The 27973-nt window shown below is 36.1% G+C and overlaps 2 protein-coding genes across 4 annotated transcripts in view; one reads left to right on the top strand and one right to left on the bottom strand.

The window, feature by feature from the left end:
* Positions 1-27973, top strand: part of LOC120431687 (uncharacterized) — a 269709-nt gene that overhangs the window by 223620 nt on the left and 18116 nt on the right. Inside the window, exon 1 of one of the 3 annotated variants that reach the window (XM_039596801.2) lies at positions 14384-14406. The exons of the other annotated variants lie outside the window; for them this stretch is intronic. The gene's annotated coding sequence lies outside the window, so the exon portion shown is untranslated. Of the gene's footprint in view, positions 1-14383; positions 14407-27973 lie in introns of those variants that run through there. 3 annotated transcript variants of the gene reach the window in all.
* Positions 1349-7997, bottom strand: LOC120431686 (BTB/POZ domain-containing protein KCTD8-like). Its single transcript, XM_039596800.2, has one exon. The coding sequence runs from the start codon at positions 7495-7497 to the stop codon at positions 6811-6813; it is 687 nt and encodes a 228-aa protein (XP_039452734.1). The 5' UTR covers positions 7498-7997; the 3' UTR covers positions 1349-6810.

Here is a 27973-nt window from a genome sequence, read left to right as displayed (position 1 = left end):
ACAGTTCAACACAAAATCAAATATTTTTTGTCTCTGAGACGAGAATATGTGTTCCTAGTAGATTTTTGCCTGCTGAATCCGAATCCGGGTCCCGAATTGCTCCAAATGGTCCCAATTTTGAGATACACCCGTTTAAAATGTTAGTTTAGGCCAAAATTAGCTACTTTGTCGACTATTTTACAAAAGAACTACTGAATAAACAACTAAACCAATACATGTATCTTAAAGTTCACGTTTTCCCCTTTCTGAAACACCCCTGGTTTTTAAAATTTGATTGTTTCTACGCATATTTACAGCCATTTTAAAATTAGAATTTGACTTGCATGCAAGTTGGAAAAACTTGAATGAGAACCAACTGAAAATATAATTTTAAAATGGCTATAAATATGCGTAGAAACAATCAAATTTTAAAAACCAGGGGTGTTTCAGAAAGGGGAAAACGTGAACTTTAAGATACATGTATTGGTTTATTTGTTTATTCAATAGTTCTTTTGTAAAATAGTCGACAAAGTAGCTAATTTTGGCCTAAACTAACATTTCAAACGGGTGTATCTCAAAATTGGGACCATTTGGACCAATTCTGGACCCGGATTCGGATTCAGCAGGCAAAATTCTACTAGGAACACATATACTCGTCTCAGAGACAAAATCTTGTTGGACTGTGTTATCAACAGATTTTTCGTGAATTTCTTTTGTAATACCCCTCAAATCAGTTTATTTTGTTTTGTTTACCAACATTGGTTATCTACAATAAGTTTCAGGCCATTTTTGACATGTGGCGTTTCGTCTGAATATGTAGTAGTGAAATTGAAATGATATTTCGTGCATTTGAGAGAAGATACTCTCTTAGTAAATGTCAAAAGAAGCTCTTCCGATGATTTTTCATCTTTGCTCTTTGCATTAATTATTTGGATATTCAGGCAAGAAAAAAATGTTAACTGTAATTGTATCTATTTTTCATTTTTCTAGCAGATTTTCATCGCAAACATTTTTTGTGAAAGGGAAAATCACCCAAAAATTATTCAAAATTGCCATAATTATTTCTCGTTTGATCCCAACCTCGATGGCACCAAAATGTTCCCCAATTCAACCCGATCACAACCCACGTCCCAGCGAATTTCACCTCGACACCGATTCAACCAACGTCACCCAATTCCCAGAAGGCACCCAAACTTGCACATTTTCGCTGTGAGCTTTTTTGTCGCTCTCTCCCTTATCTTGCACGCTAATTAACTTTTATCGAATTTTTCACACCTTTCGGAGCCGGTCCCACGCCGGAAAAAAGTGCTCCGAAAATTTTCAATTTTCTTTCGCGCGGGGACTTTTTAATTGGATGCAACTTTGACGCGCCCCAAGGGATCTCATTTTGCATTTGAAATGAAAGTTTAATGAGTTTTTAAATTCAATGTTGCAAGCCAGAAAAACGTCGCACCAGTTTGACAGATCAAAGTTTTCCAGACCCCTGCTGAGCCGTGATTATTTCGGACACTTCTATTATGCGAAATTATCCCTGGATTGCGCCGCACAATGTGCGGGAATGAATGGCCCTTCGGGGAGCCGGAAAGTCACTTCCTTCACCCGCCCTCCCCTAACCTCAATCATAACCAATGAAATGCCATGAGAGTGGACATCCCTTCGCAATAAAATGGACCCACGTCCCGGCCCCTTTTTTCACTCTCTCTCTCTCCTTATTTTATTCCTTATTCTTCCGTTCGTCCTTCTCCAAGGTCTTCCGGCGAAGAATCCCGTGAAAATCGATTTTTTTTCTTCCCAGCATCCATAGCAGGCTGTGCTTCTTTGGCAATTTCAGGCCAACGCTGAAGGGATGGGTATCAACATCCCGAAGGCAACTCTGCTGCCTTTCATTGCTGGGTCAAGTTTTCCCCGGATCCATTATTCATCAGGGCCGGGAAAGACGGCACACAGTGTCGTTCCTCGGAATGTAACCGGCATAGAGTGGATTTCCAGATTATAGAATAATCCCACAATTTGGCAACGCTGATGGATTCACAACGAAGAAAGTTGAAGAATTCAACTGTATTAAAATGTTTTTGGGTAAACAATGCTCGAATTTGAGTAATTTTGCGGAAACGTGCATGCATCTGACAGATGTCACTTTGACGTCTCTTTCAACCCATGCAGCAAAAACGGGATTGAATCAGCTTGAAAGTGCACGCACGTGGGAAAATACACAGATTCGTAAATATCTAACCAAATCTGTACTGAGTTTTGAGGCTGTTCGCCAGATTTGGATGAAATCCACGCAAAATGAGTGCAATTGACCCAAATCAAACTTCTACAATTGTGCAAACTACGGGCATGTTGCACTTTGTTTATGCCTACAATTTGGTCTTGTCTCATTAGCGTGCAAACGTTTGACAGATGTCAATGTGACAGCAGTGATATCAGTAAGGAAACATTGCCGTTGAAACAATTTCATGATTAAATTCAGCAAGTTTAGTCAAAATCTGACATTTTTCAAAATCAAGTTTCAAAATCTTGTAACCAATCTCAAATTTCAATCTATGACGAATCCGAGAAATGCTGAATCCAGAATTCCTCGGTTTTTCACTCAAAGGAGTGACAAACGGAAGCGTATCAGCTAAAGCTTCCGCTTACCAGTTGGCAGCACTGCTGTCAGAAATTCAATTTTTCTGTAAAATCTCCCCTTCTTTTGATCAGCGTGAACTCACTCGTGAACGTCCATCCCATTCTTCACTGCCTTCAAGTCGTGTAGCAGCGACTAATGGTGCTCGCTTGGACTTTCCCACGGGACTTCCCTCAACGAAAAAGAATATATCCCGAAATATCTTTTTACAGCTCCCGTCGTCGCCTTCGTTACAATTTTTTTATCAGCCCAAGTTCAATTGCAGGGATTGGCCCAGATATGAGCGCCAGCTTCCTCAATTTCTGGAAATGGGGACTGTATTTTATGGTCGTTATTCCTGGAAAAGCTTGAAGCGACACCGACTTGAAGCTCACATAAAACCGCCCGTGTGGGGTTCGGGAGGGGGTTGGAAAATTGATATTTATCTCTGTTCGAAGCCAGTGGCAACCCAGGAATGGGGCCGGGAGATGAGCTCAGATGAGGTCGTGATTTTTACGGTTATGATAAAGGGGGGTGAGGTGCAATTGCAGCGTGATGAAATTTGTGACAAAGCACCAGAAATCACTATTTCAATTACGGTTCGAAATGATTCGCCAGCAGGAGTGACCTGGATTGAATTTGGGAGATTTGCAGCTTCGAGTAATTTACTCTAAATTTGGTCTACTCGACATATTCCACATTGTAGTGATAACTGACGTTTTATTAGTCAATGTAATGAGAAGAATGCAATTTCACTCAAAAATCTCAAAACTTGTTCATTGATATCTCATTTTACATATGTCTCGTCGAAGAGGGAAAAAAGACTCGTAAAGTTTCAATGTTTTCTCTCAAAGAGTGCTCACTGAAACACTCTCAACGAAGATTCCTCAATCGGTACTCCTGTAAGGATTTTTCTACACCCTCAATTTTTTTAAATTTATTCAGAATTCGATAAGACTAAACTAACTCGGAATTGCGTATTGATTGAAACGTCTAAATTTGATAAAATTCTCTTGATTCTGAGTGATATTTACTCAAAACTGACAGTTGCCTTGAAAAACTCATTTTTTGAAAATTAAAATGGCTTTCCACCAAAGGTACTCGCGATTGAGTGTGTTGTCATGCGATTGTCAAAATCTGTATTTCTGACTCTGTCATTTCAATAGAAGTTGATTTTGTTTATGTTTTGGGTTTTCCTGTTATGGCCCTTTATTGTTTTGTTATTATTTTTCGTGGTACGTGATCATGCACTCACACAAATGCAAACCAAGATGACGCATTCCTACTGCCTTGGTTTCGTACTCAATCTTGTACAGAGTGCTACACTCTCATTTTAAATCACTCAATTTTCGTCAAAAAAGAATTTCACTCAGATCAAGGTAAATTTCACTAAATTTTCGTAGAATTCAGAGTGAAACTCACTCAAATCTGACAGATGACCCATTTACTCATTTCTGAGTAGGTTTGGTTTAACGAAAACTGAGTGATTTTGATCGTTCGTGTAGATCACTTATTCGAACGTAAAACAAAACAAAATCAGTTGCCAAACTGTTGTTTGTATCTCAAACCTAATGTTTACCGATTTCCATGCGCGTAGTTTCGTACTTTTGACAACTGTCATCGGTTCCAAGTAGTTAATTCCAATTCGCTCTGTATCTATTGTGGACACTTGTTTTTGAAAGACTTTTTTTTACCGAATCTCAATCCAAAATTCTAATGTTTACCTCATGTTTTGGGCAAAATTTCTTGAAATTTATCAAAATCGTGATTATTGCCACCTTTGCTAAAATTGTAAAAACGTTGTGAAATCGATTTCCGATTTTCGAATTATGAAACTTGGACCGAATTTTTGTTAAATATGAGTTAAAATTACACATTTGATGAGTATTTCGAAATTTCTTTAATTTTGGATGAGCGTGTACGCACTCAATTTTGCCATTTCAATCTGTCAACATTGTGTTGGTTTGACCAGGATCCTAAAATACAATTTGAAAAAATCTTCATCCTATTTTCAAGGTCAAATGTCTTTTTCATTACAAGACAAGACGAAAACTTTTTTCTTTTCCTTCACGCAGAAAAATAAGGCATATTTGAATCAACAAAACGTTTTGTTGATTTGAAAATCAAGATTTTTGTTGAATCAACGCTAAACGTCAAAGTAACTTTTTCAAAACAACAATAGATTTTTGTGGAATTGAGAAAATCAAGGTTTGTTTCAACGCAAAATCGGCGTTGATTATATTCAACAAAAAATTTGTTGAATCAAACCTTGTACAGGCTGATTCTACAAAATATTTTTCTGCGTGTTAAATAAAAATCTTTCACCTTTGAAAGTAAGACGAAGTAAAACACGTCAAAGAAAATCTCTCCTGAAGTTCCAAAAGAACATCAATCACCACTTAAATTAAATTATTTGTTTTGTTTACAAACATTGGTAAACTACGAAAAGTGACAGGTCATTTTTTTTTGGCGTGCGACGTTCCAGCTGTACCTCCCAGTCAAAATATTCTTGCAGAGCTGGGTCGGCCAGGTTCCTGCCCCGGTGGAACATTTCTGCTAGAATGCTGTAAGAATATCCAGCTCTGTAAGAACTCTGCTCTAGAATCCTGCTAGATCGTAGTGACTGGGCTGTTTTTTTTTATTTAAAAATCGTAATTCCGCCCGATATTCCAGAAATTAATTTTTCGAGTTTTTTGTATTTCGTGCATGAGAAAAGACAAATTGTCTCTTGAATTTATCTCTTAGAGAAAATAAAAAATGAATCCCTTGATGATGCTTTTTGCATCACTATTTTGATCAAAATTCAGTGACAGTTACACTCTTAAATATGTCATGCTATTATGCTAAAAAATGAGATATTTTCAAGATTCTGCAATAGAACCGAATTATTTCAGAGATGAGTTTAAGTTCAATTGAAATATTTTTTTTTTGTTAAATATATTATTTTTAACCCCAGTTTCCAGTCACGACGAACTCGATGATGTTTACGAGATGTCTCGTTGGCAAAGCTAAATTAGCCAAAATTGATTCATTTCGGCATTCAGATGTCTCGATAAAAAGTCTAGTTTGCCAATATTTTGTTGCAATTTGTTTACAATAACACACGCTAAATTTGAAACAACTCATTCCAGAGTTATTTTCACTAATTTTTACCGAAACCGTGCAAAATCAGCCATGAGTCTTGTACGATTTCTTTACTCTCGGTTCTGGTTACATTTTACCAGAGTTGAGTAATTTTAGATTACAGTGCAAAAAGAACTTGGATGACAGATACACGCTTAAACGAGTCTTGTAGACTTTAAACATCAAATAATCAAGATTTTAATGCATACACACTCAGATTTTATTACCGAATTCAGTAAACTGAATATTGAAAACTACCGATTTCGATAGAAACTTGCTGAAAATCGTTTAGTAACTTCATTGTTGTTCATCGTACAACGTATTTTCGATAAAATTGTGTTAATTTTGACAGAAGGTTTAACTATTCTATTCATTTGAAAAAAAAATCCAACTTATTTGGTGTTAAGTATTCAACAAAACTATTTTGTCATTTGAAGAAAAAATGTTCAACCGTAACATCCTGCCACTTCTCCCACTGCTCAGAATGACCTTCCCCCGGAAGAATCCCCCCATCAGACTACCCTCACCAATTCACTTAATTAGCAGCTCCATATCCACCGTCCAACAAGCGGTCCCCGGTCCAGAGCCCAATCAATCTCCCGCACGTTATAGGCACCAAGCCCAAGCAACGATCTCACCAAAAGAACGGCCCTGGACCGGACAACAGTCCACAACGACGAGGCCACCGCCGATAAAGTTGACGCGGGTACAAAAGCCACTTGAAATCCAACCCACCAAGTTGGTGTGGTCAGCGCGTTTGATGGAAGCGAAAATGATGATGTGTGCGGATTCGGAAGCGCCATCAACGACGACCCGTCATGATTTTCAACAAGGTCCCTTCCCCCCTCGTCACGAGTAGATAGATGTGTCCGGAATCGATGGCTGTCACGTTTGATTTCGAGTTTTGTGTGGTTGGCGGAAAAATGAAGTTTTCGATTTTTTTTTCAGTACAGAATTAAGTGTTTGTGGGGGATGTTTTCTAAACCTGTGCCTTCTCGCGCTCGCGTCGATTCGCAACTCACTATTTAGTTGTATATCACATGATATCTACATTTTCCTTGGTCTCTCCAAAAACTCTCCGCGACTTGGCGACTGGCGACTTAGTCGCGCACAAAGATGAACTCATTGTAGTGGTTCCAGCGGTTCTCCTCCGAGTCGACGCCGGGCTTGAGGTTCTCGTTGACGGAGCCGGCCGTGCCGGAGCCGCAGCTTCCGACGCAGCGGAACCCGTTCTCCTGCAGCATGTCGAAGGCCTGCTCGATGAACACGTGCTTCAGGAAGAACCGTGCCGTGTAGCGATCCGGGCCGCCGTGGTCCGGGTCGCGGCTCTCGTTCAGCGTGTCCCCAAACACTTCCCGGCAGGTGGCAACCCGGCCGTGAACGAGCAGTCGGGTGATCTTCCGGAACTTGACGTCCGCCAGGCCGTCGCGGCCAAACTGGAAGCTGCCCCGGTAGCCGATCGAGATCGTGCCCGGATCCTTGGTGGTCTGCTCGACCAGTCCACCCAACCGGAAGAACTCGGCCTCCTTCCGGAGGCGAACCCGCTGCGGAAAGTCCACGGGCATCTTGAACTTGGCCGGTTCCCGCAGGTACTCCAGCACGTACCGGAACAGCTCGCCGTCCCGATCGATGAAGAACCGACCCTGGCTATCCCGGGCCGCGTCGTCCGGCGATCCGCCAAACACCTCCGACAGCCACGATCCCTCCTCGGACCGCAGCGTCTCCAAACTGGTCGCGTACGGAGATCCTCCGACGTTCAACTCAACAACCGACGGAAATTCACTCATTTTGCGTGTGTTTTACTGCGCCCTTTTCTCTCCGTGCACTCAGAGATTATCCAACCTTAACCCCGCTTCCGCTCCAATTATCGACTAATTTATTGATCTTCCTCTTTCCAGCTCACCAAACAATCAACACATTTCTCAAAACACTCTCCACCTTCAATCACTTTCTCCCACTTCAAGCTCTTTTTTTCTTATCCGCTTAATTTTAGCGTGTACGCGAGGTGCGTGTGTAGATATCACTTCAGAAATCTCCTGTAATCTCACTAATTCGGTATGTGTGTGTAACTCCCACTTCCTCTTCCTCTTCTCCTCGTCACACTTTAATCCACGTTACACGCTCACACGGTTCCACTCATTTACAAAGCGCGCGCGCAAATCTTGTTTTTTTTTGCAGGGATTCCTTAATTAAAGTGTGTGTCTGCTAGGACATCCAGGCCAGAGGAGACAATCTGTGTTAGTTCCGTTTCGTTTCCCGTTTTCCGTGGTGATGATGGTCCGTCCGTTCTCGTACCCGTACGCGATCGAAATGAAAAAGTGCGTCCCCGCCGAGGCCCGAGCGCAATCTTGTGCTGGAGCGCGCGATTTTTTCCATAATCTCTCCCGCTCTCATTGCCCGTTACGCTCTCACGAGAGAGCGAAGGGAAAATCAAGTGAAAGTTTTTAACGGGGGAAAATCATCGCGCACAGTAGGCTTTGCTTGGGTGGTGGGGGTGGGAAAAGGGCTCGGAAGCCTACTGGGTGGGAAAAGCTGTGAAGTGGTCGATGGGAAATCTCGCTCTTTTATGTGAGAGAGAAAATTTCGTTGGGCTCCGACTCTCTCACAGCAGCCCGTTTAACGGGCGTGAAGTAACTTTCATCTGCTCTGGGAAAAAAACGAAACCCAGCATCCAGGCAGTGATGGAAAATATCGGATTAACCGATTAACGGTGCATTTAGCAATGCACAGTGTTCGGAATGACAAAATTAAGTGGAATAAATTGATAACTCCTTTATTTGACGTCCTAGCCAAATGATGTCTTCGGAAGAGTTGTTGTACTTAATAAGGGCTATCTTTTGAAGTTTTTGACATACAGGGTGACGACCTTCCAGGGTGTCAACCGAAAACTAACTTTGTTGGATGACGTTGTAGGGCTTTGGTGTCTTGGGCAAAGTTGTAGAAGAGAAAATTTCATGAAAGTTTGGCGAAGGCGCCAAATTTGTAGCTCTCAATCTACTCGAGATAAAGGCCATTTTTGCAAAAATGGTCCAAAAAAGCACTTTTTTGGTGATAACTCAAAATGTTAGCATTTTAGCGGCCTACTATGTTCTGAAGAGTTGTTTATGACATAAAATTACACATCTTTGCCCAAGACAGCAAAATGTTTTGCGCCTTTATTGAGGAGTTATAACCATTTTTAAGTGATTGTGAGCCTATTTTCAAGTTGCTATGTTTTCAAAATGGCGCATTTTGGCGCAAACCCGAACAATGCACCTGAAAGTACACACTTTCAACTATATTTCCTGAAAATGTCTTCGTGTCTATCGGTGTCCATTTTTAGATATCTCAATTTGAATTTGACGGTTTTTAATCAGTTTATTTATAAATGTTATTCGAAATCATTATAAGGAGCGGTCGTGGCTGAATGGTTACGATGTTCGCTTTATGAGCGAATGGTTCTGGGTTCGATACCCATCTGCTCCCAACGAGAAAGTTCTGGACTCATTGAATTTGGAATTAATGAAAAAACTGCAGCTCACGGCGGGGTTCGATCCCCTGTCCTTAGGATTGGCAAGCAAAATGCTTTCCACATTACCGTGGAGCATTAGTAGCTTTAGTAGGACTTAGACTGATATAGTTGAACCCAAGAAACGGACGAGAATAAAGTTGAATGCAAGTTGAATATCAGAACATACAAGAATGCATTGCATTGCATGCATGCAGGCGCATTTGAAATGAACCTACATTACCTCGCTATAAATAGCCTGTGGGCGACTGCTAGAATTCATCCAATAAGAGATGAGAAGAATTGAAAGCATTCCCATTAGAAATGAGAACACACGAAGAATTCGAACAACAATGCCAACGGTCATTACCACTCGCCTAGGGTGGCTCCTCAGACCATTCACCTTCCCAAAAAACCGTCCAACTCCAAGCGAAACTTACTTGAGGATACCGTGGAGATTTTCCCTTAATACTCTTAAAAAAGTGGAGCATCAACACTTCCCGTCTTCCAATTCCCTTTCCTTGTCCCTGGTGCGCGGTGGAGATGGGAGCGGCCGGCAATGGACGGCTGCCATGGTGGTGAGAATCTGGTTCAGGTGGAATTGGTTCTATTCCCAATTATCGATTCCTAGGCAACTTGGGCTTAGACAATCATCACATCACATGGCGAAAATCCAGTCTGCAATCCGCTAAAATCACCGTCTCCTAGCGAAGCGAAGCGAAGCGAAGCGAAGCGAAATGTTATTCGAAATCATTATGAATACGAGGTGAAAATCGGTAAATTGTAGGGTAAATTGATCGATTTTTATGGAAAATACTTTTACTACCCCGGCACAGTAGTTGATTTCATCCTAGAAATCTTGCCTGAAACTGGGGTACATCGCAGTGTCAGCCAATGACCGTAACCCTAAATGGTAACGTGCCATCCTGAAATTTGCGATAACAAAATGGGTATACCGCAATAAATCAACTCAATGGTCGCAGTGGTTCTAAACCCAACAAAAAAATCGCCATTATGGCAGCCATCTTGGATTTAAAAATCCTAAATCACTTCATTCTAAAGCTCAACAATCAAAGACAACGAAAAAAACTAACTTAATCCACCTATGTGGTTGGAGCCTTCCTCTCTTATTACCAACAATGGCTGATATGATGGAATTGTACAAAAATTTAATCTATTTTTTAGATCCGGAATAAAAAAGTACATAAATATCACTTAAGTGGCCATACCTCGAAACAGGGTTGCCAGATCATCAATGTTTTGAATTCGTTTGAAAGGTATTTTGATAACCTAACCAACGATGGGTTGGATGGTGGATCCGGACATAGTTTACATACATTGAAGTGAGATCCGGTTTCAAAAACGTACATAAATATTACTTAAGTGACCATATCTCGAGACAGGGTTGCCAGATCTTCAATGTTTTGGAGTCGTTGGAAAGGTCTTCTGATAACCTAACCAACGATGGGTCGGATGGTGGATCCGGACATAGCTTACATACATTTAAGTGAGATCCGGTTACAAAAACGTACATAAATATCACTTAAGTGACCATATCTCGAGACAGGGTTGCCAGATCTTCAATGTTTTGGACTCATTGGAAAGGTCTTTTGATAACCTATCCAACGATGGGTCGGATGGTGGATCCGGACGTAGTTTACATACATTTAAGTGAGATCCGGATATATGTGAAAACACATTTTTATACATAACTTTTGAACTACTTATCGAAACTTCAATCTGTATAAAACTCGATCTATGGGACCCTAAACCAAGTCGAATGCAACAGGTTCGGGTCAAATCGGTTCAGCCAGTGCCGAGAAACATGAGCTAGTTTGTTGGTCACATACATACATACACACACACATACACACACACATACACACAGACATTTGTTCAGTTTTCGATTCTGAGTCGATATGTATACATGAAGGTAGGTCTACGACGTTTTTATACAAAGTTCATTTTTAGAGCAGGATTATAGCCTTACCTCAGTGAGGAAGGCAAAAATGTTCGTTATTCGATTCTCCAAAGTAAAATTTTTCCAAGGCCTTCGGATAATCGAGTCTGGACTGATTTTTTTTAAAGAATTGTTTTTGCGCGTTTTTTTTTTGTTCTTGAAAACTGACTCAATAGTTGCTGAGATATCGGCATTTGAACGTTTAGTGCTATTTGGATGATAACCAAAAAACTTAATTTTTAATGTTTCTGTACCTTTTTGTGGCTGTATCGCAGCAACTAGAGGCTTAATCTTCAAAGTTTCCTACACAAATTTATAGTATTTTTTTCAAACTTTTTAAAGAAAATATGTTCAGACTTGATCAACCCCAACTTAAAAAAAAAACAACAAAAAAAGAAAAAAAATCAAACTTTAAGTGGATTAATCCCAAAAATGGTGCACTTTAACAACATTACATTTTTCTTACAATTAAGTTTCAAATCAGATTTCGCTTCTAAAAATGAATGAATGTCAAATTTTGCCATCTAGCAATTTTCCAAAATCCAGTCCATACAAAATGTAAAAGCTGCCCTTACAAAATAGTATTTAAATATTCGAGAAACTGTATCGTGAGAACGAGATTTCCAATCATTTGGTGTCTTCGGAAAAATTGGAGACAGAAAATTGGTGCACTTTTAATAATACCATTTATTAATTTTATTTTCAAACATGAATAAGAATGAAACAAGGTACTATTAAAAAAAATAGTAGTTCAAGTAACAAGTTGCAAAAATTTTTTTTTTTCAGCACGAGTCGTACATTCATCTAACGAGATTTACCGAGTTGGATTAATAAAACGAGTGCTGAAAAAATCTAGTTTTGCAACAAGTTCCATACAACATTTTTTGCAATTCCGAAGAACACCTTTTGAATGGAATTTTAAGTCAATTGTCTATTTATTTATTAAATTTACTAGTCAAATCAAAAAATATTGAAAAGTATAACTTTTCAACACAAGTGCTGAAAAATTCAACTTTTCAGCACCCATTTCAGTGCTGAAAAGTAGAACTTTCCAGATCTTGTATCGGAAAGTATCACTTTTTAAAACTTTTATTTTTAGTAGAGAAAATTACGCCTTTTCGTCATGCGAAAATGACAGGAAAAGTTATCAGTTTCACAACGCATTTGCAAAAACATACTTTAAGCATGTTTTAGAAGATACAAAATGGTAAACTTTGAACTATGGCATAGCAAGAGAACGAAAAAAGGCGGTTTTGCCATTGTCTTTGAGAAAAAAAAATGATTGATCACCATGAAAACGTTGTCGAACCTAATTTTCAACTTTTTTTTAGATGTAAACTTAATTTGAAGCCAAAAGCAGTTTACATAAACTTTGATAAATTCCTCGTTTTTGAGATAAATCTTCCAAAAATTTTACTGATTGCTGATACCAATTTGTGTTACTTTTTAACATAAATGTTTAATTTTGACTTTAAATTTGATGTGTTTGTTATGTACCGTATATGCAGTAAATACACCAAGAACCACTTCGGCCGATATTCACAGCGTTGAGATGGCCGTGCGAGTTGGGGCGCGGACTTTGTGAGCTGGATATGATTATACACAGTTTGATGTTATTTTTGTTATTGCAAGTTTTTTGGCATTACGTATGCCAGTTGTAAATTTACACCACACAGCAAAAAAATCCGATGGTAAAATCGCATGCAAAAGCATGCACATCACCTTCGTCAAAAAAGAAACTTAATATTACACGCTGCATGTACAATTTTTGTAAACACAAAAAAAGTTGCAACCCACGGGACTCAAACCCAGCACCAACAGTTAAGACTGGCGCCTAAGCCCGCTCGGCCATCAGACCGATGAAAAATGGCAAGGCTAATCGCATATATGAGCTTGACATTTCGGTTGAGTAGGTTCCCCATACTGATGTGCTACATATTTCAGGGTGTAATATTACACAGAACTTCATAAAATAATGCAAAATTTATTTTACACCCAGGCCTTTTACACGCAGCTGGACTACTACTTTATTTGCTGTGCAGTTTACACCCTACACACTCAGATTTTTATGCCGAACTTCGGCAGAATTCTGCCGAAATCAGAACAACTTATCGCTCGGCAGAAAAATATGCCGAATCTCGGCAAAATGTGAGTCATTGTACCAATTACTCGGTGAAAAATGACAGTTAATTTGCCGAAGTTCGGCATTTTTCTGCCGAGCTCGAAAACCAAAAATGACTGTGTATCAGAGGTAATATTTAACATTTTTCTGACATAGAAGATGTACTCCTTTCCAGATGTAATATTACCATGATTTTTTTTTATTGTGCACAGCAAAAAATCCGATGGTAAAATCGCATGCAAAAGCATGCACATCACCTTCGTCAAAATAAACACTTAATATTACACACTGCATGTAAAATTTTTGCAAACTCAAAAAAAAAGTTGTAAGAAATTCTAAATGATTTATATTTATTTAAAACAAAAATGTTATTCCCCCTAAAATTTTCAAACAAGCTGAGTCATGATTTTCTTCTATCTCATAAAATGGCATGATTGCAGAAGAATAAAATTACATCATGACTTGAGTGAGTTTTTTTTTTTAAATAAAAATTTGATCATGACATTTGAATTCCTTGTTCTCTGTTGTTAAACTCTCAGAAGCAATAACGTTCATTTTTTGATCGATTTGTTTTGATGGAGACGCATGGTACTCTAAAAGTTGTGGCTACATCGTTTGAAGTATCATGCGTCTCCATGAACAAATATTATAGGTTAGTTATTGTTATAAGATATTGTTTAGAAATAAGACACTAATTTATTAAAAAATAATTATATCGTTATTTTCATCTCAATCAACAAATTACAATGGAACCTCCCCTCGAGGGGTGAAAATTTATTGATCTTTCCCCAAGTTTACCCTTGTGTTATCACCTACAAAACTCCCCCAAAAAAGCAATGCAAAAAAAAAACAAGAGAGCTGTGATTAACATCAGCCCAAAGAGAATCCGTTAAACGAGCCACTATCAGAGTCCTTTTGCTCTGAGATATTTTCTCCCGTAAGAGCGAGAGAGAGTGAGCGGGAAAAATCAAGAGAAAAGCAACAGAGTGTGTGGTGTGGATCAAGCAGCAGGCCGTGACAAAACAAGGACACAAAAAAGTGCGCAGCATCCAACCAACAGCCAGCAGTAGGAATTGGCCTGTGTGTGAAGACAGAGGGCAACAGTGGTTGGTGAATGGTGCCTTTCGGTAATCAGTCAATCAGGGGGAGAAAAAAAAGAAAAGCAATTCATTTTTTTCTCTTCTTCTTTCGGGAAATTTTTTCACTTTAAGCACTTTTGATCGATCAGTTTAGAAGGAGATTCAGCTTCCAATTTAGGCTTTATTAATTGTCTTTGAAAACAGTTTAGCTTTTTTACATTTTACTTTTTGAGTAATAATTTGTTAAAGCATACACAACCACTTAATGGCGGCTAATTAAAACTTTTAATGAGACATTCTGTCGACACCTTAAGAAATAGTGTTACTAGTATGTCCCCCATTTCCCCTTAATGTGGTTGCGTGACCGGAACAAAAAAAATCCCTTGACTCGCGTGTTGGGAGTTTTCCTTCAGTGTCGCGCTGCTGCGTGACGATACAATCACGTTTTCAGGTTTATTTTTATACCAGCAACATTTCCTGGCACTGCTTTCGCCATGCTTTCCCCCACCGGACCGGGTGAAAACACTGTCACTTTCAATTGCGACTTGTGGCTTTTGCTTTAATTAGAGAACTCTCGAGAAGGTGACGGAAGTTTATGGAGAGGAAACTTATTTTTTGCTTTTGGATTATTGATCCTATAAGGCCATTGCAAATTTTATTTTAAATATTTTTCCCCTTTTTGAAATTTCCCTCAAAAAAATTGGGGGAAGAAATGCAAATTATTGACTAGTGCGTCCATCCCGGGAATTCCCGGGACAAAAATCCCGGGATTTTTCCAAAACCGGGAATTCCCGAATCCCGGGATTTTCTATAATTTGTCCCGGGAATTCCCGAAATTGAAAAAAATATCATATTTTGGTCTGGAAATTCATATTTGGTTGTGAAAATAGTAAAACAATAAAATGTATTAAAATTTGTATTCAGCAAATTTCAGCATTAAATTGGTTTTTTAGGAAAAAATATTATAATTTTAATTAACAGGTCCGCAAAATGCCTAGTGCTTTAAATTTTTTTCTCTTTTATTTAACTGGATATATTTACGAATATTTTCTATTTTAAATTAAAAAAAAAATAATCTCATATCAAATTATTTAAAATCAAACACCGGCATCTAGAGCAAATAAGTACAAATGTAACGAATAAAGACAGCTATTAAAGCAAAAAATAATTGCATGACGTTTTGGATGACTTCGGTTAAAACAGGAACATAACAAAACAATGTGTACTTCCAAATGTATTGCTCTAAAATCTCCTGTACCTATTTAGACTGTAATTCTGATTTTCCCTCGGTTGGCGGTAGTTACTTGAAGATAACTTGTAAAATATGTTTTATATAAAACAATGAATTCAAAACTTATCTAAAATTTTACATTGACTGGTATCATTTTATTTATTGTCGTTTTTTTTGTTTTTTAGATATAAAATAAATGATTTAAGCCGTTTTAGTCATGTCATATAAAAATATATATAAAAGAAAAAAATATAAAAAAAAATTTCAGAGTTTTTTTTTGAATAGGTCCTATAAACATATGGAAGACAAAAGCTTATTGGACCTTTAAAATAAAAAAGACTCAAGAATTATGTAATTTGATTAGCAAATAAAAAAAAAATAATCATACTGGAATTAAAAATAGTAGTTGATATAAAATCCTAAACACCACAAAGACAAAAGAAATTAATTTCTTTTAGGCTATTTTAAAAATGTCGTCTTTGTTTAGATTGAAGTGAGGATTATCACCATTTGATATTATTAAGCTAATTCTATGATTTTAAGCTTAAAAACATAACGAAAATGCAATGAAACATAGATTTTATTACTGATTCCAAAATTTCCCGGGATCCCGGGAATTCCCGGGATTCCAAAAATATTTTTCCCGTTTCCCGGGAAATTCAAAACCCGGGAAAATTGGACGCCCTATTATTGACAAAATCTAAATTTTCATTCAAAAAATTTGTTAAATTAATTGTTGTGCTTGTATTTTAATCAAATAAAGAATTTTTAATTTTTATGCAAATTTTGAGTTTTGGCGAAAGACGAAAAAGCCTGAGAATTTTTGTTAAATAAATTTATTATTATTTTGCAATTGTTTGACAGAAGCATAACTGTAATGACGTTTAAAGCATTTTGTGATACATTTCTCCAAAAAAATCAAAAATCAGGCTTAAAACTTGACTTTTTATTTTTTTGATATTTTGACCGGTAATCGGAAAATCGTATAAATTAAGGAAAAAAATATCTTATCTTTTTTTTTTAAGAACATTTACAAATATTAACATGTATAAAGCATTTTGTAATACCGTAAATCCGGGGTGACATTGATATGATTTCAATTTATTTCTGTAATATTTTCCAATCGGTAAGTTTTTTTCTCAAGATTATTATTTTTTAAACATGCACTATATTTAAAAAAAAGTTTTTTAAAAAGTGTTTGAAACAATAGTTCCGTTAAAAAAACCTATTTTGAATTCCGGGTGACTTTGATAGTCATAGTTCATTATATTTAAGGTGTTAAAATTTTATTATTACGTCAAATTTACCATCACTAAGGTTGGTTAATTCATGGACAAAAAAAAATCACTTTTTATACTTAGTTAACTAAGTTTATAAGCTTTTAAACAAAACACTTATAAATTTTAAGGTAAAATTGTTAAAAAGTCACAATTTTGCCTGAAATTCGTTGAAAATGGTTTTGTTTATAAAATTATAGATTCATATTGCATTTAATACAGAATTCGAAGCACGAATCACAAGTTTTTAACATTTTTCATGAATTTTTTTGTACAGAAAATTCCTATAAACATGAATTTTTCTTTGAATAATATTTCAAAAATAATATTTTTTTATTAACAAACTTATTTAACCTTCTCCTACCGGAACATTGTCCAAAGAATCCGAAAATGCATTCCGTTTTCTGTTTAGAAATCATGTTCATTGAGAAAATCATGACACTTTGAAAATTTAAAAATAATACTATTAATCAACTCTTTCTTAATTACAGTATAAACTAACTATTTAAACTTTCCAAAATTTTTAAAGTATTTGAAAAGTGTGTTCACAGATCTTTTTTGATTTAATTGAACAAAATAAAAATACTTTACCAAAAAATATCAATGTTCCAGTTATTGTGCAAAATCATGAGATCTTATTTTCGCCATGAGCAAATTTAAGTACTATGTTTCTAAAAATCAGCAAGATCTAATTTTCTTTAACCTTCAAACTAACGGAAAAAGCAAAAAGGCCTTGGAAGTGTATCCAGAGATTCTATAAAGTTTCTTACAGAAAAAAAAAGTATGGAAGTAATAATTCAGCTAACATTTTTTTTTTTTTGCGAAACTTTTAGAAAAATTATTATCAAAATATCAGCATATATCATGTTTTATTAACATAATTTTAAATGATTTTTTTTAAGTGTTTTAAATATTTTTTTCGATTTTGAATCAGAACTAATTTTAAATAGTTAAAAATATTTATAAATTTCCCTTAAAAAATAGTATCATTGTTTTTTTTTCAAAATATGCCAATTTTATTTAATAAAAATGCAGAAAACAATACAAGCAAAATTCAATATTGTATTGTCATGCAAGTTTGTTGCCAGATACACGTAAATGATTTTTTTTTAAAGAAGTCACGTAATATGCCAATTTTTTTTATCAAATTATAGATTCCGAAAAAAATAAAAAACAATGCTTTTGACACATCAATCATACACTTGAAACAATTCTATATTTATTAAATACCAATGAGAAGAAGAAATAGAAAAAATCATTTTTTATGTTCTATTTTTAATTTCTCATTGCCATAAAAACGTAGAAAAAAATCTCATGTTAAGTTTTCGTTACACTAAATGCCAAATGTTCATTTTTAAATAATTTAAAAAAGGTAATTTCCAAAATTAAATAAGTTTTTTGGGACCAAAAACAATGTCGACAGAGTTTTAAAAATTTGTTTCCAAATTTTGAAAACATTTAAATTTTGTATGGGTTAAAAATCTACATTATAAACTGTTTCATTGAATGAAAAGGCTTATCAAAAACAACGAAAAACATTTGAAATCTTAAATTTGCACGCATTTTCGAAAAAAAATAATGGAAACCGATTCTCTTTTTTGCATTAAAAGGTTTTTTTTGAGATTTTTTTTCGATATTAATTTTCCACATTAATTCAGTTAAAATATTTTGGAGTGTCCAATCACCATCGGCGATTTTGCATCTAAATTTTTGATATTAGCATTTTTACTTTATAAACAAAATAATGTAGCTTTCACTATTTAGCCGGGACCGTGGTGTAGGGGAAAGCGTGGTTGCCTCTCACCCAGTCGGCCTGGGTTCGATCCCAGAAGGTCCCGGTGGCAAATTTTGAGACGAGATTTGTCTGATCACGCCTTCCGTCGGACAGGGAAGTAAATGTTGGTCCCGGTCTAACCTAGAGGTTAGGTCGTTAGCTCAGTCCAGGTCAGATGTAGGAGTCGTCTCCCTGGGTCCTGCCTCGGTGGAGTCGCTGGTAGGCAGTTGGACTAACAATCCAAAGGTCATCAGTTCGAATCCCGAGGTGGATGGAAGCTTAGGTGTAAAAAGAGGTTTGCAATTGCCTCAACAATCAAGCCTTCGAACACCTAGTTTCGAGTAGGAATCTCGCAATCGAGAACGCCAAGGCAATGCTGTAGAGCGAATAATTTGATTTTTGACTATTCAGTGATTTTTAATGTAGAAGATTTACAGTAAAAAACGTTACTTAATCCACCTTAAGGTGGTTGGTGCCTTCCTCGCATTCATGTTGTATTTTAGGTTGTATTTACAAATTAATTTAAGAGTTTTTTTATTTTTTTTTTTCATTTATTTTTTTTTTTCATTTATTTTTTATAATTATTGGTTTTACTTGAACAGCAATTTTCAACTCTTTTTTTTACCAACTCTCCAAAATAAAGGAGAAAAGTCTCATGAGTTATATATTTCAGTAAAAAGTTCGAGTAAATCTTTGTCGAGACAAAATGATGCAGCAACATAATTATTACAGAATTTTTCCAGAAGAGACGCAGATACAGCTTAAGCAATGTGGCAACCGGGCGATACGCATGCAAGGGGGTGTGGCTGCCAATCCCCCGCTCAGACCAAAATCCCTACGCATGCTGCGCGACTCTCGCGCGTAAGCAAAAAGACCCGGCCTTTGAGGTTATGCAAAAATCACCCTTTTTTGTAGCTGCAAAAAAACTTTTTCTTGGCATAACTTTAAAAGTACTTCACTAAACAGAATAAAATTTAATAGGGTCTTAGGGGACCCCAAAACGAACAGAATAAGGCGGATCCGGCCAAAATCGGTTCAGCCAGTTCTGAGATAATCGTGTGGAAAAAAAATCATGTCTACACACATCCCCACAGACATTTGTTCAGAATTTGATTCTGAGTCGATAGGTATACGTGAAGGTATATCTAGGAGTCGTATTTAAGAAGTTCATTTTTCGAGTGATTTTATAGCCTTGCCTCAGTGAGGTGAGGAAGGCAAAAACATGTTAATATTACATCTGGGAAGGGGTACATTTTTTATATCAGAAAAATGTGTTCTTTTACCACTTTTCTGGTGTAATGTAACTTTTTCAATCTATATTGAGGTAAAATTACATCTTAAAAGAGGTAATATTTAACCTTCCAAAATTACACCTTCCAAATGTTTAATGTGTTCTACATTCACAATAGGGTTTTCATTTGAAGGACAATTGAAGAATTTCAAAATGTGCCATAAAGATTCTGGATTGGTTTGACTTTATATCACAGCTTTTGCAAATTACCATTACAAATTGATTTTTTATAAACCTCGATATTTTTAAATTTTTTTTACCCAATTCGGTAGTTAAAAACATAGTAAACCATCCAATCCTATATGGGTAAGTAGTGTAATAAATATCACGTCCATAGATTTTTGGGATTTCCTTGGGAAATTCCACACCTATTGAAGATGATGGAAATCTCTTAAAATAATGCACAATATTGTAAGGTTTTGTTGAACTGCAGTAAAAGCGAAACGTTTGTTGATTGAATTATTTCCCATTAAAAAATCGCATGCAGATAACGAAATTATTTTAAATTACTTGTAGCTGAATGATTTTTTAACAAATGTTTCAAAAATATCATCTCTTATTTAACATTTGTTTGAATTTACCCCAATTTACTGTGAATCTGTTATCGATGCCACCACAAGCAGGAAACTCTTGGAATGCCATTACAAAGTAATGGCATGAATTTCCCACCGCACAGAATTCGCTCCCCACGGGAAATGCATCAATCAACCGGTAAATCAACCATTCGTCTCCATTTGGTGCGAGACAAACAACACTCAACTCACAACTCTCCACATTCCTGCAGCTGCTGCTGCTGCTCAGCTGTTGATAAGTTTGTTTCCGCTCCGGTGCCTATCTTTTCCCCGGGACGACGAACAAGACACGAAAGCATTTCCTTGCCACATTTGCCTACCCCTCCCAAACTCGCGCACAATTCTCTGGCTTAAATTATGAGAAATCGATTTTCCTCGTTACTCATACATTTTCCGGTGAAGTTTTGCCTCACTTTTCCGCACTCAGATTTCCACACCCAGCCCTCAAGTTCAAAATGCGTTTTGTCTCCCGCGCTCCAAGTGAGTGAGCGAGCGAGAGAGAGTGAGAGCGAATGAAAAGGAGGAGGCAATATCGCGACGTTGAAATCTTAAAACTTCCTTCTTCGCCCCTTCTCAAACCCCCACTCTCCCTCTCTCCAACAACCATTTTCCACAGACGAAAGGCATTTCCTCCCGAGAAAACGCACAACATTCCAGCGCAATTTCTTCAATAGCATTCCTTTTTGCTTTCTTGGCAATCACTCGACTCACTCACTTACTCGTTTCGTGGTGCTCAGGCGCTCACACTAGACGAGATTAGAAAACGCATTAGTCCAAGGACGCGGCAAAGTTTTGCCTCTGATGGTTCATCTTTATTGGTTGATGGAAAACTTGCAAATTTCCTTCGACTGAATTTGTATGAAACTGGAAAACTTTTTTTTGAAGAACCTTGCGTCTCCATTAAACGATACTAAATCCAACCATAGATATTATTAGGTTCTGTAAATTGAAATAAAACATTAAAGCTAATTTAGTAAATTCCCACATAATTGCACATTTTACTAGTGACCACAACTGTACAGATTTATTTTCTCAAAATCTTCCTCTTTGATTTTAAGTAATTGAAAAAAAAATATAACATTTTGTGAAGAATCAACCACGAACTATTTTCTTTAAAATATTTTTTTCGACTTAAAAAAGGTTGTAAAAAGTAGTAAAAGGTTATTTTTTTTCATTTTGAGTACCTTCTATTTAAATTAAAATGGCATTTTGCCTAATCAGGTTGTCCAATGATACTAAAATACAAAAATGCCAAATATCAAAACATTCAAAATCATTCAAAAACTTGTTTTTTGATAACGGGTTTCCAATTGATTTGATGTTTTTGCAAAATTATAGGTTAGAAGTGTTCAAGGAAAAATGGTACACTCTTAATAATGTCTAATCGTTTTTTTTTTTCGCTTTTCCACACAAAAAATGCAGCTGAAGATCTTGAATAATTATTCCGTAAGTGCACATAACTTTTGATTGGTTTTCCACATCTTCAATCTTTTATGGCTTAAGCATTTTCAGTTGAATTAATAACATATAAAATGGGATTTTTTTATTCGTGCTCCGAATTCAGTTTGTAATGCAAATTAAATCGAAAATTTTATAAACAAAACTGAACACGTACGTAAAGATTTTAATATCAGGCAAAATTCCGAATTTTTGAACAATTTTACCTTAACTGTGTTTATGTATTTTGTTAAGAAGCTTATAAACTTACATAACTCAATATAAACATTGTTAATTTTTCTTAAAAACTATATCAGTAAACTTAGTGAAGCTAGATTTGACGTAAATATATAATTTGAACACCTTAAATCTGATTTCAAGAAAAAAAAACTATGACTATCAAAGTCAACCCGGAAGTAAAACTAAGAATTTTGAAATTAACTATTTTTTTTAATACACTTGTAATAACTTTTTTCCTAAATATTGCATGGACTTTGGTAGCCTACCCCAGTACATGTTTTAAAAATAATAATCTTGAGATAAACCTTACAAGCTGGAAAATATTCCAAAAATAAATTTAAATCCTTTCAATGTCACCCCGGTTTACGGTTTTTTAAATTATCTTTTATATCACTACCGCCAACTGGGTAAAATCAGGACTTCAGTCTTAACAACGACATTAGATTTTACAACATTGAAAATTGGTGCATTAATTTTGTTATTCTGTTCCTGTTTTAACCTAAATCAATCAACAATACAACAACACATTGTGTAAAATTCATTGTGATTTAATAGCTGTCTTAATTTGTTACATTTGCCTAGAATCATCTCAGAGGCCGGTACCTAAGGAGAAAAAATAAAATATCAAAATATATTTCGAATTTAACAAAACCAACCTTTACCATATATTTCAAACAACATAGAAAATAAAATTTAAACAGTTTTCTTTACTAAACCCTATTAAACCACATTTATTACACAATATTCAACTCTTCCACTATTTTAAAAAACCAAATCTTTATATTCAGTTAGGGCGTCTAATTTTCCCGGGTTTTGAATTTCCCGAGAAATGGGAAAAATATTTTTGAAATCCATGGAATTCCCGAAATAGCTTGAAAGAAATTAAAAATTTATCTTTTGTTGTGCATTTGGTTTTTAAATAAACTGCAATTTTTTATCCAATGTGATTCAATTTAAATAAGTATTTTATAAATATATTTTCTTTTATATATATTTTTTTATGTGGCATGACTAGAAAAACTTGAAAATTTTCTTTGAAAATGTAGAAAAAAAAGAGAAGCAAAAACAAATAAAATGATATCAGTCAATGTAAAATTTTAAATAACTTTTGAATTTCATGTTTTATGTAAAACATGTTTTACAAATTATCTACGAGTTACTATTGCCAACTGGGAAATTCAGGACTACAGTCTGAATAGATACAGGAGATTTTAGAGCAATTAATTTGGAAATCGGCGTACTAATTGTTTTGTTCTGTTCCTGTTTTAACCCAAGTCGTTCAAAACATTATGCAAAAAAATGGCTTAAAAAGCTCTCTTAATTCGTTACATTTGTCCTGATTGGCCCCTGCTTCCGGTTTTTGATGAAAAATAATTTGATATGACATTTTTTTTAAATTTGAAATCAGAAATATACGTAAACATAATACCCAGTATTTTAAAGATACAAATTAAATATAAAATATTTAAAGCACTAGGCATTTTGCGGATCTGTAAACTAAAATGTTAACAATTTACCCAAAAAAGCCATGTAAATTTTTTAATTTTGCTTTTGGGGTGTTTTCAAAACCGCCTTGAGTCAGGGATATTAAAAAACACCCAAAAACAAGAATTGATTTTTTTATGTGTCCTTTTAAAAAAATTCCAGATGTATGCTGAATAAAAATGTAATGCTTTAAAATTCTCATCGATTACTTAATATTCAACCAAATCTAAATTCGCAGACTAACATTTGATTTTTTTTCAATTTCGATAATTCCCGGGACAAATTATAAAAATCCCAGGATGCGTTGGAAAAATTCCGGGAATTCCCGGGATGGACGCGCTAATTCAGACTAAAATTTGTTTCATTCTTTACAATTTCTCGGGATTCGGAAAATTCTCGGTAATTTTGTCCCGGAGAATCCCGGGATGGACGCACTAGGCCGATTGTCAATGTAAAAAAATGAAACATTCGTCAAATTTTGTGATCTTTCGAGTAAAAATATTCTCCGATTATTTTCTAGGTTAAAAAAAAAGTTTTTTCGATGCTTTCCAAAAAAAATCACGAATTTCCCAAAAAGAATGAATTCAAATGAAATTGTGTGTTTTGTGTTATAACTCAAATGATGGCATTCATATTAAAAAAAAAAATCAAAAAAATTCTTCCGGTGTGAAAAACGGTAATTTTGCTAAAAACACCGAGTTGATCAAAAATCCTGCTATGAAGCTACTGATTTTTGATTGTTTTGATAACATTTTTGTATGGTAAGACGCCAAAACTGAACGAAAATGTATAATACAAAAAGTACTCAAATAGTTTCCGATAAATAAATAATGCTGAAAAATATCGTCTGAGAGAATTGCGCATTATAATAAAATAACCCAACCACGTATTTTGGCTTTTAAAAAAATCCATTTTAATTCTTCTTCAGAGCACAAAAAAACAGACGATTTAACATTTATAGCAAAAATCTACTAATCACTTCTTAAGAAAGAGAAAGTACATATTTTAACTTCTTTAAAGTAACAACTGAGTGCATTTCAGATACGTTAGCAGAAAATATTAATATTTAAAAAAAAAAAATTTGAAAGCCTCGGTTTTGATTCGCTAAGGTTATATATTTTAAACAACATTCAGTTGATTTCGTTCGCATCAGGTAACAAAATTATCAAGTTTTCTGGATGTCGTGATCGGGGACATTCTTTTATAATAAAAACACAGATATTTTGCAATTAACAAACAACACGTCTTGTTCCACACAAATTAACCACAAAACTGATTTGACAACTCGCTAGCGCGCTCTCTCTTTTTCCGGCCGCGCGCATCTCGTTGTTTTCTCCCTCGTTGTTCTCTCTCGCAGCTCGCTAGCGCGCTCTCGCACTCAATTGGGTACTAAAGCCCTATGTCAATTTTTATGTACAACGGTAAAAAACACGGTTAAAAACCATTCCTGATCACTTTTTTTCATTCTAATGCAATTTTTTTTTTTTTTGGCAGGACAACATTTTTCCGATGGATCAACTATGGTCCCCTTGGAACGAGTTGTCAAGTAGGAGCTTTTCTGTCAAGAAGGACCGCGAGGTTAATTTTTCAAAATTGATTTAAAAATCCATTTTAAATTCTTTGTGGTCGTACAAAGGGTCATTGTACTCAGAAAAATAAGCTTTATCGCTGTAAACAATAATATCAGCAATGTAAGCTTCATTTTAGGACCCAATTTGCAATCTGTCAGCTAACAAGGCAATATTCATAAAGGTGCGCACCTTTTGTTGCGCTCTAAACTCTTATTTATGAATAACAAGCCTTACCCGACTAACTTCGTCTTGTCATTTTTTCGCTTCTTGACGTTTTTAGCTTGTTTGCTTATTCAGCCTCCTGTGATCAAAATTTGATTTTACGCAACTTTTCCCATACAAACTGCAGATCTTCTGGAATCGGTTCCAGAGTGGCCAAAGTTGTAACTCTTTAGTGTAAGAACCTTCCTTGGGCTTATACGAACCCAACGCAGCAAAGAGCGCTCCGATCCGACTTTCCGATATCAACTGATGCGCGTTCGAACAAAACCGTCGAAATTTTTTATATATATAGATAGAAGATTAAATCTTGTAATAAATACTCATTTAATAATTTATTACATATTCAATCCTGCAACCCATAATCCCTACACTGGTCAAAACAATCGAATTTTTTTTTCTGCAATCGCTAAAAATACCCTTCATCTCCTGAAATATAACATATTTTGGTTTCCAGGAAGGTAGATTACCTCGAAATATTTTTTTTCTTTTTCAGGTTACCGTTTTGAAACATCAATCATGCAATGTACGAGAGAAAACGAACAAACTTTTTTTTCTTGCAAATTAAATTCTGTGTAGATTTCGGAAGGTAGATGAAAAGTTTTCCTGTCTTCGAGCACAAGACACCCCGCTTTCCTTCTTTCATCGAGGTGGAATGTCATCGGGAAAAGTTTGAAAGAAGTTTGTTTTTTCTTGAGCTGGAGAGAAAGAAAAAAATGGGAACTTTGGCAATAAGGATATGGATCGTGTAACCTTTCGGAAAGTTACGCTGTTTCATTTGTGATGGAACATGGTACAAATTTGTGCAAAAGTTTGACGAAGGAAATATTGAGACCGTGAACTTATGTGGGACTGATTTGAAGTATTTTAATTGCACTCTAAGAGGTAAGTTGATTTTTTTTATTAGCTTTAAACAGTAACATATTTCAAGTTGAAGTTTATGTATAGAAACATCCTGCTCCAAAAGCTATGAAAAAAGCGCCTAAATTGCGACTTCAACACCTCCAAACCCCTTAAATCGCCAATAACGCCGATTTGGACCGCTTTAACGAACCCATCAGCCACCAAAGTTAGAGTCATAAATTCGCCACACAATGAGTCATTCGCTCGACGTGGCAAAAAAAAGAATATTTGTGTATTTCATTTGTTAGCTTTTAACGGATTACAACCGCAAGTGAGTACCCCGTATTCGATGGCCAGTTTTATGGCGGGTTTTCACGGTTTTCCCCCGCCCATCCGGTCCGGCATTGTTGTCCCGATTCTACCTCGGAGGGGAAAAGGGAAGCTTTTCGGTACTAATCTATATAATGCAGTCTTTATGAGTCCCATCAAGGCGGGAATGGCGTTAAGGGGGGAGGAAGTTACGGTTTTTCGCAGCCTCAATCGGGTGGAATTCTTTATTGATCTTGGGAAGTGCCGATCGGTGTGTATATTGTCACGGGTTACGGCAGCTGACCCATTATGGGTCGATTTTTATGGCACACCAGTTGACAGAGTTGGGGGAAAAGGTGACTCAGGTGTTGAAAATTCAATTTCTTTCAAAAAAATTGTCTAATTTAAATAAAAAATCACAATTATGGCAAACCTCCCGCCATTATGGCAACTTTGACAGTTGCCCTAAATGCAAGCACTCGAACCAATTTCCCACCAGCGCGCAATCCACCAGAGTAGATCGAACCACAACCAATCAACCCACCATCTATTTACGTGTTGTCTCGGTTGATGGTTCGGCCTGAGGCCTGATGGTTCGGCCTGAGGCCTGACAGCAACCATTAGAGAGTGCTGATGCGCCAGCTGGGACGCCGCCGCCGCCGGTGGATGGCAACTAGTAGCAATTGCATGCAACCAACCCACTAACCCCCCCTCTATAGTGTGGCGAACCGAACTAAAGTGCTCTCCGGGATGGGAGGGGGAAAAGTGGCAATTTTGGAATTTACGAGCAACCGTCGCAATTTTTCATTTGGGTTTTGTGTCTTTTTCCAATGTGGGTTGTGGGAAAAGAGGAGGAAAATTAAAACGACTGGACTTATGCAAGCTACAAGTTGGCAAGTCGGTGGTATTATTGGGTGCATGCACGAACCATGAGCGATACATTTAAGGCATTTTCATTTAATTGAAATAATTGCTAAACTACAAGTTTTGTAAAAGAGTTTGCTTGATTTTTGTTTGTATTTTATTTTAGAACATCAACCTGAGCAATTCTCTACTAAAACTGGAAATGGATTTAATTTGTATTTTTTGATTTGGCTCAAACTTTGTGGGGGCCTTCCCTATGACCAAATAAGCTATTTTGTGTCATTGGTTCACCCATACAAGTCTCCATACAATTTTGGCTACTGTCCATACAAAAATGGTATGTAAATATTCAAACAGCTGTAACTTTTGAGTGAATTTTCTGATCAATTTGGTGTCTTCGGCAAAGTTGTAGGTATTGTTGAGGACTATTGAGAAAAAAATAGGTACACGGAAAAAAAATTGCAAATTTTTTAATCAACTTTTTTTCACAAAAACTCAATTT

Source organism: Culex pipiens, chromosome 1 (genome assembly GCF_016801865.2).
Source record: "Culex pipiens pallens isolate TS chromosome 1, TS_CPP_V2, whole genome shotgun sequence".
NCBI classification, from domain to species: domain Eukaryota; kingdom Metazoa; phylum Arthropoda; class Insecta; order Diptera; family Culicidae; genus Culex; species Culex pipiens.
This window is presented reverse-complemented; position numbering and strand designations above follow the sequence as displayed.

Excerpts from the sequence above, each read along its gene's own strand:
- LOC120431686 (XM_039596800.2), bottom strand. The coding sequence starts at position 7,497 with ATGAGTGAATTTCCGTCGGTTGTTGAGTTGAACGTCGGAGGATCTCCG.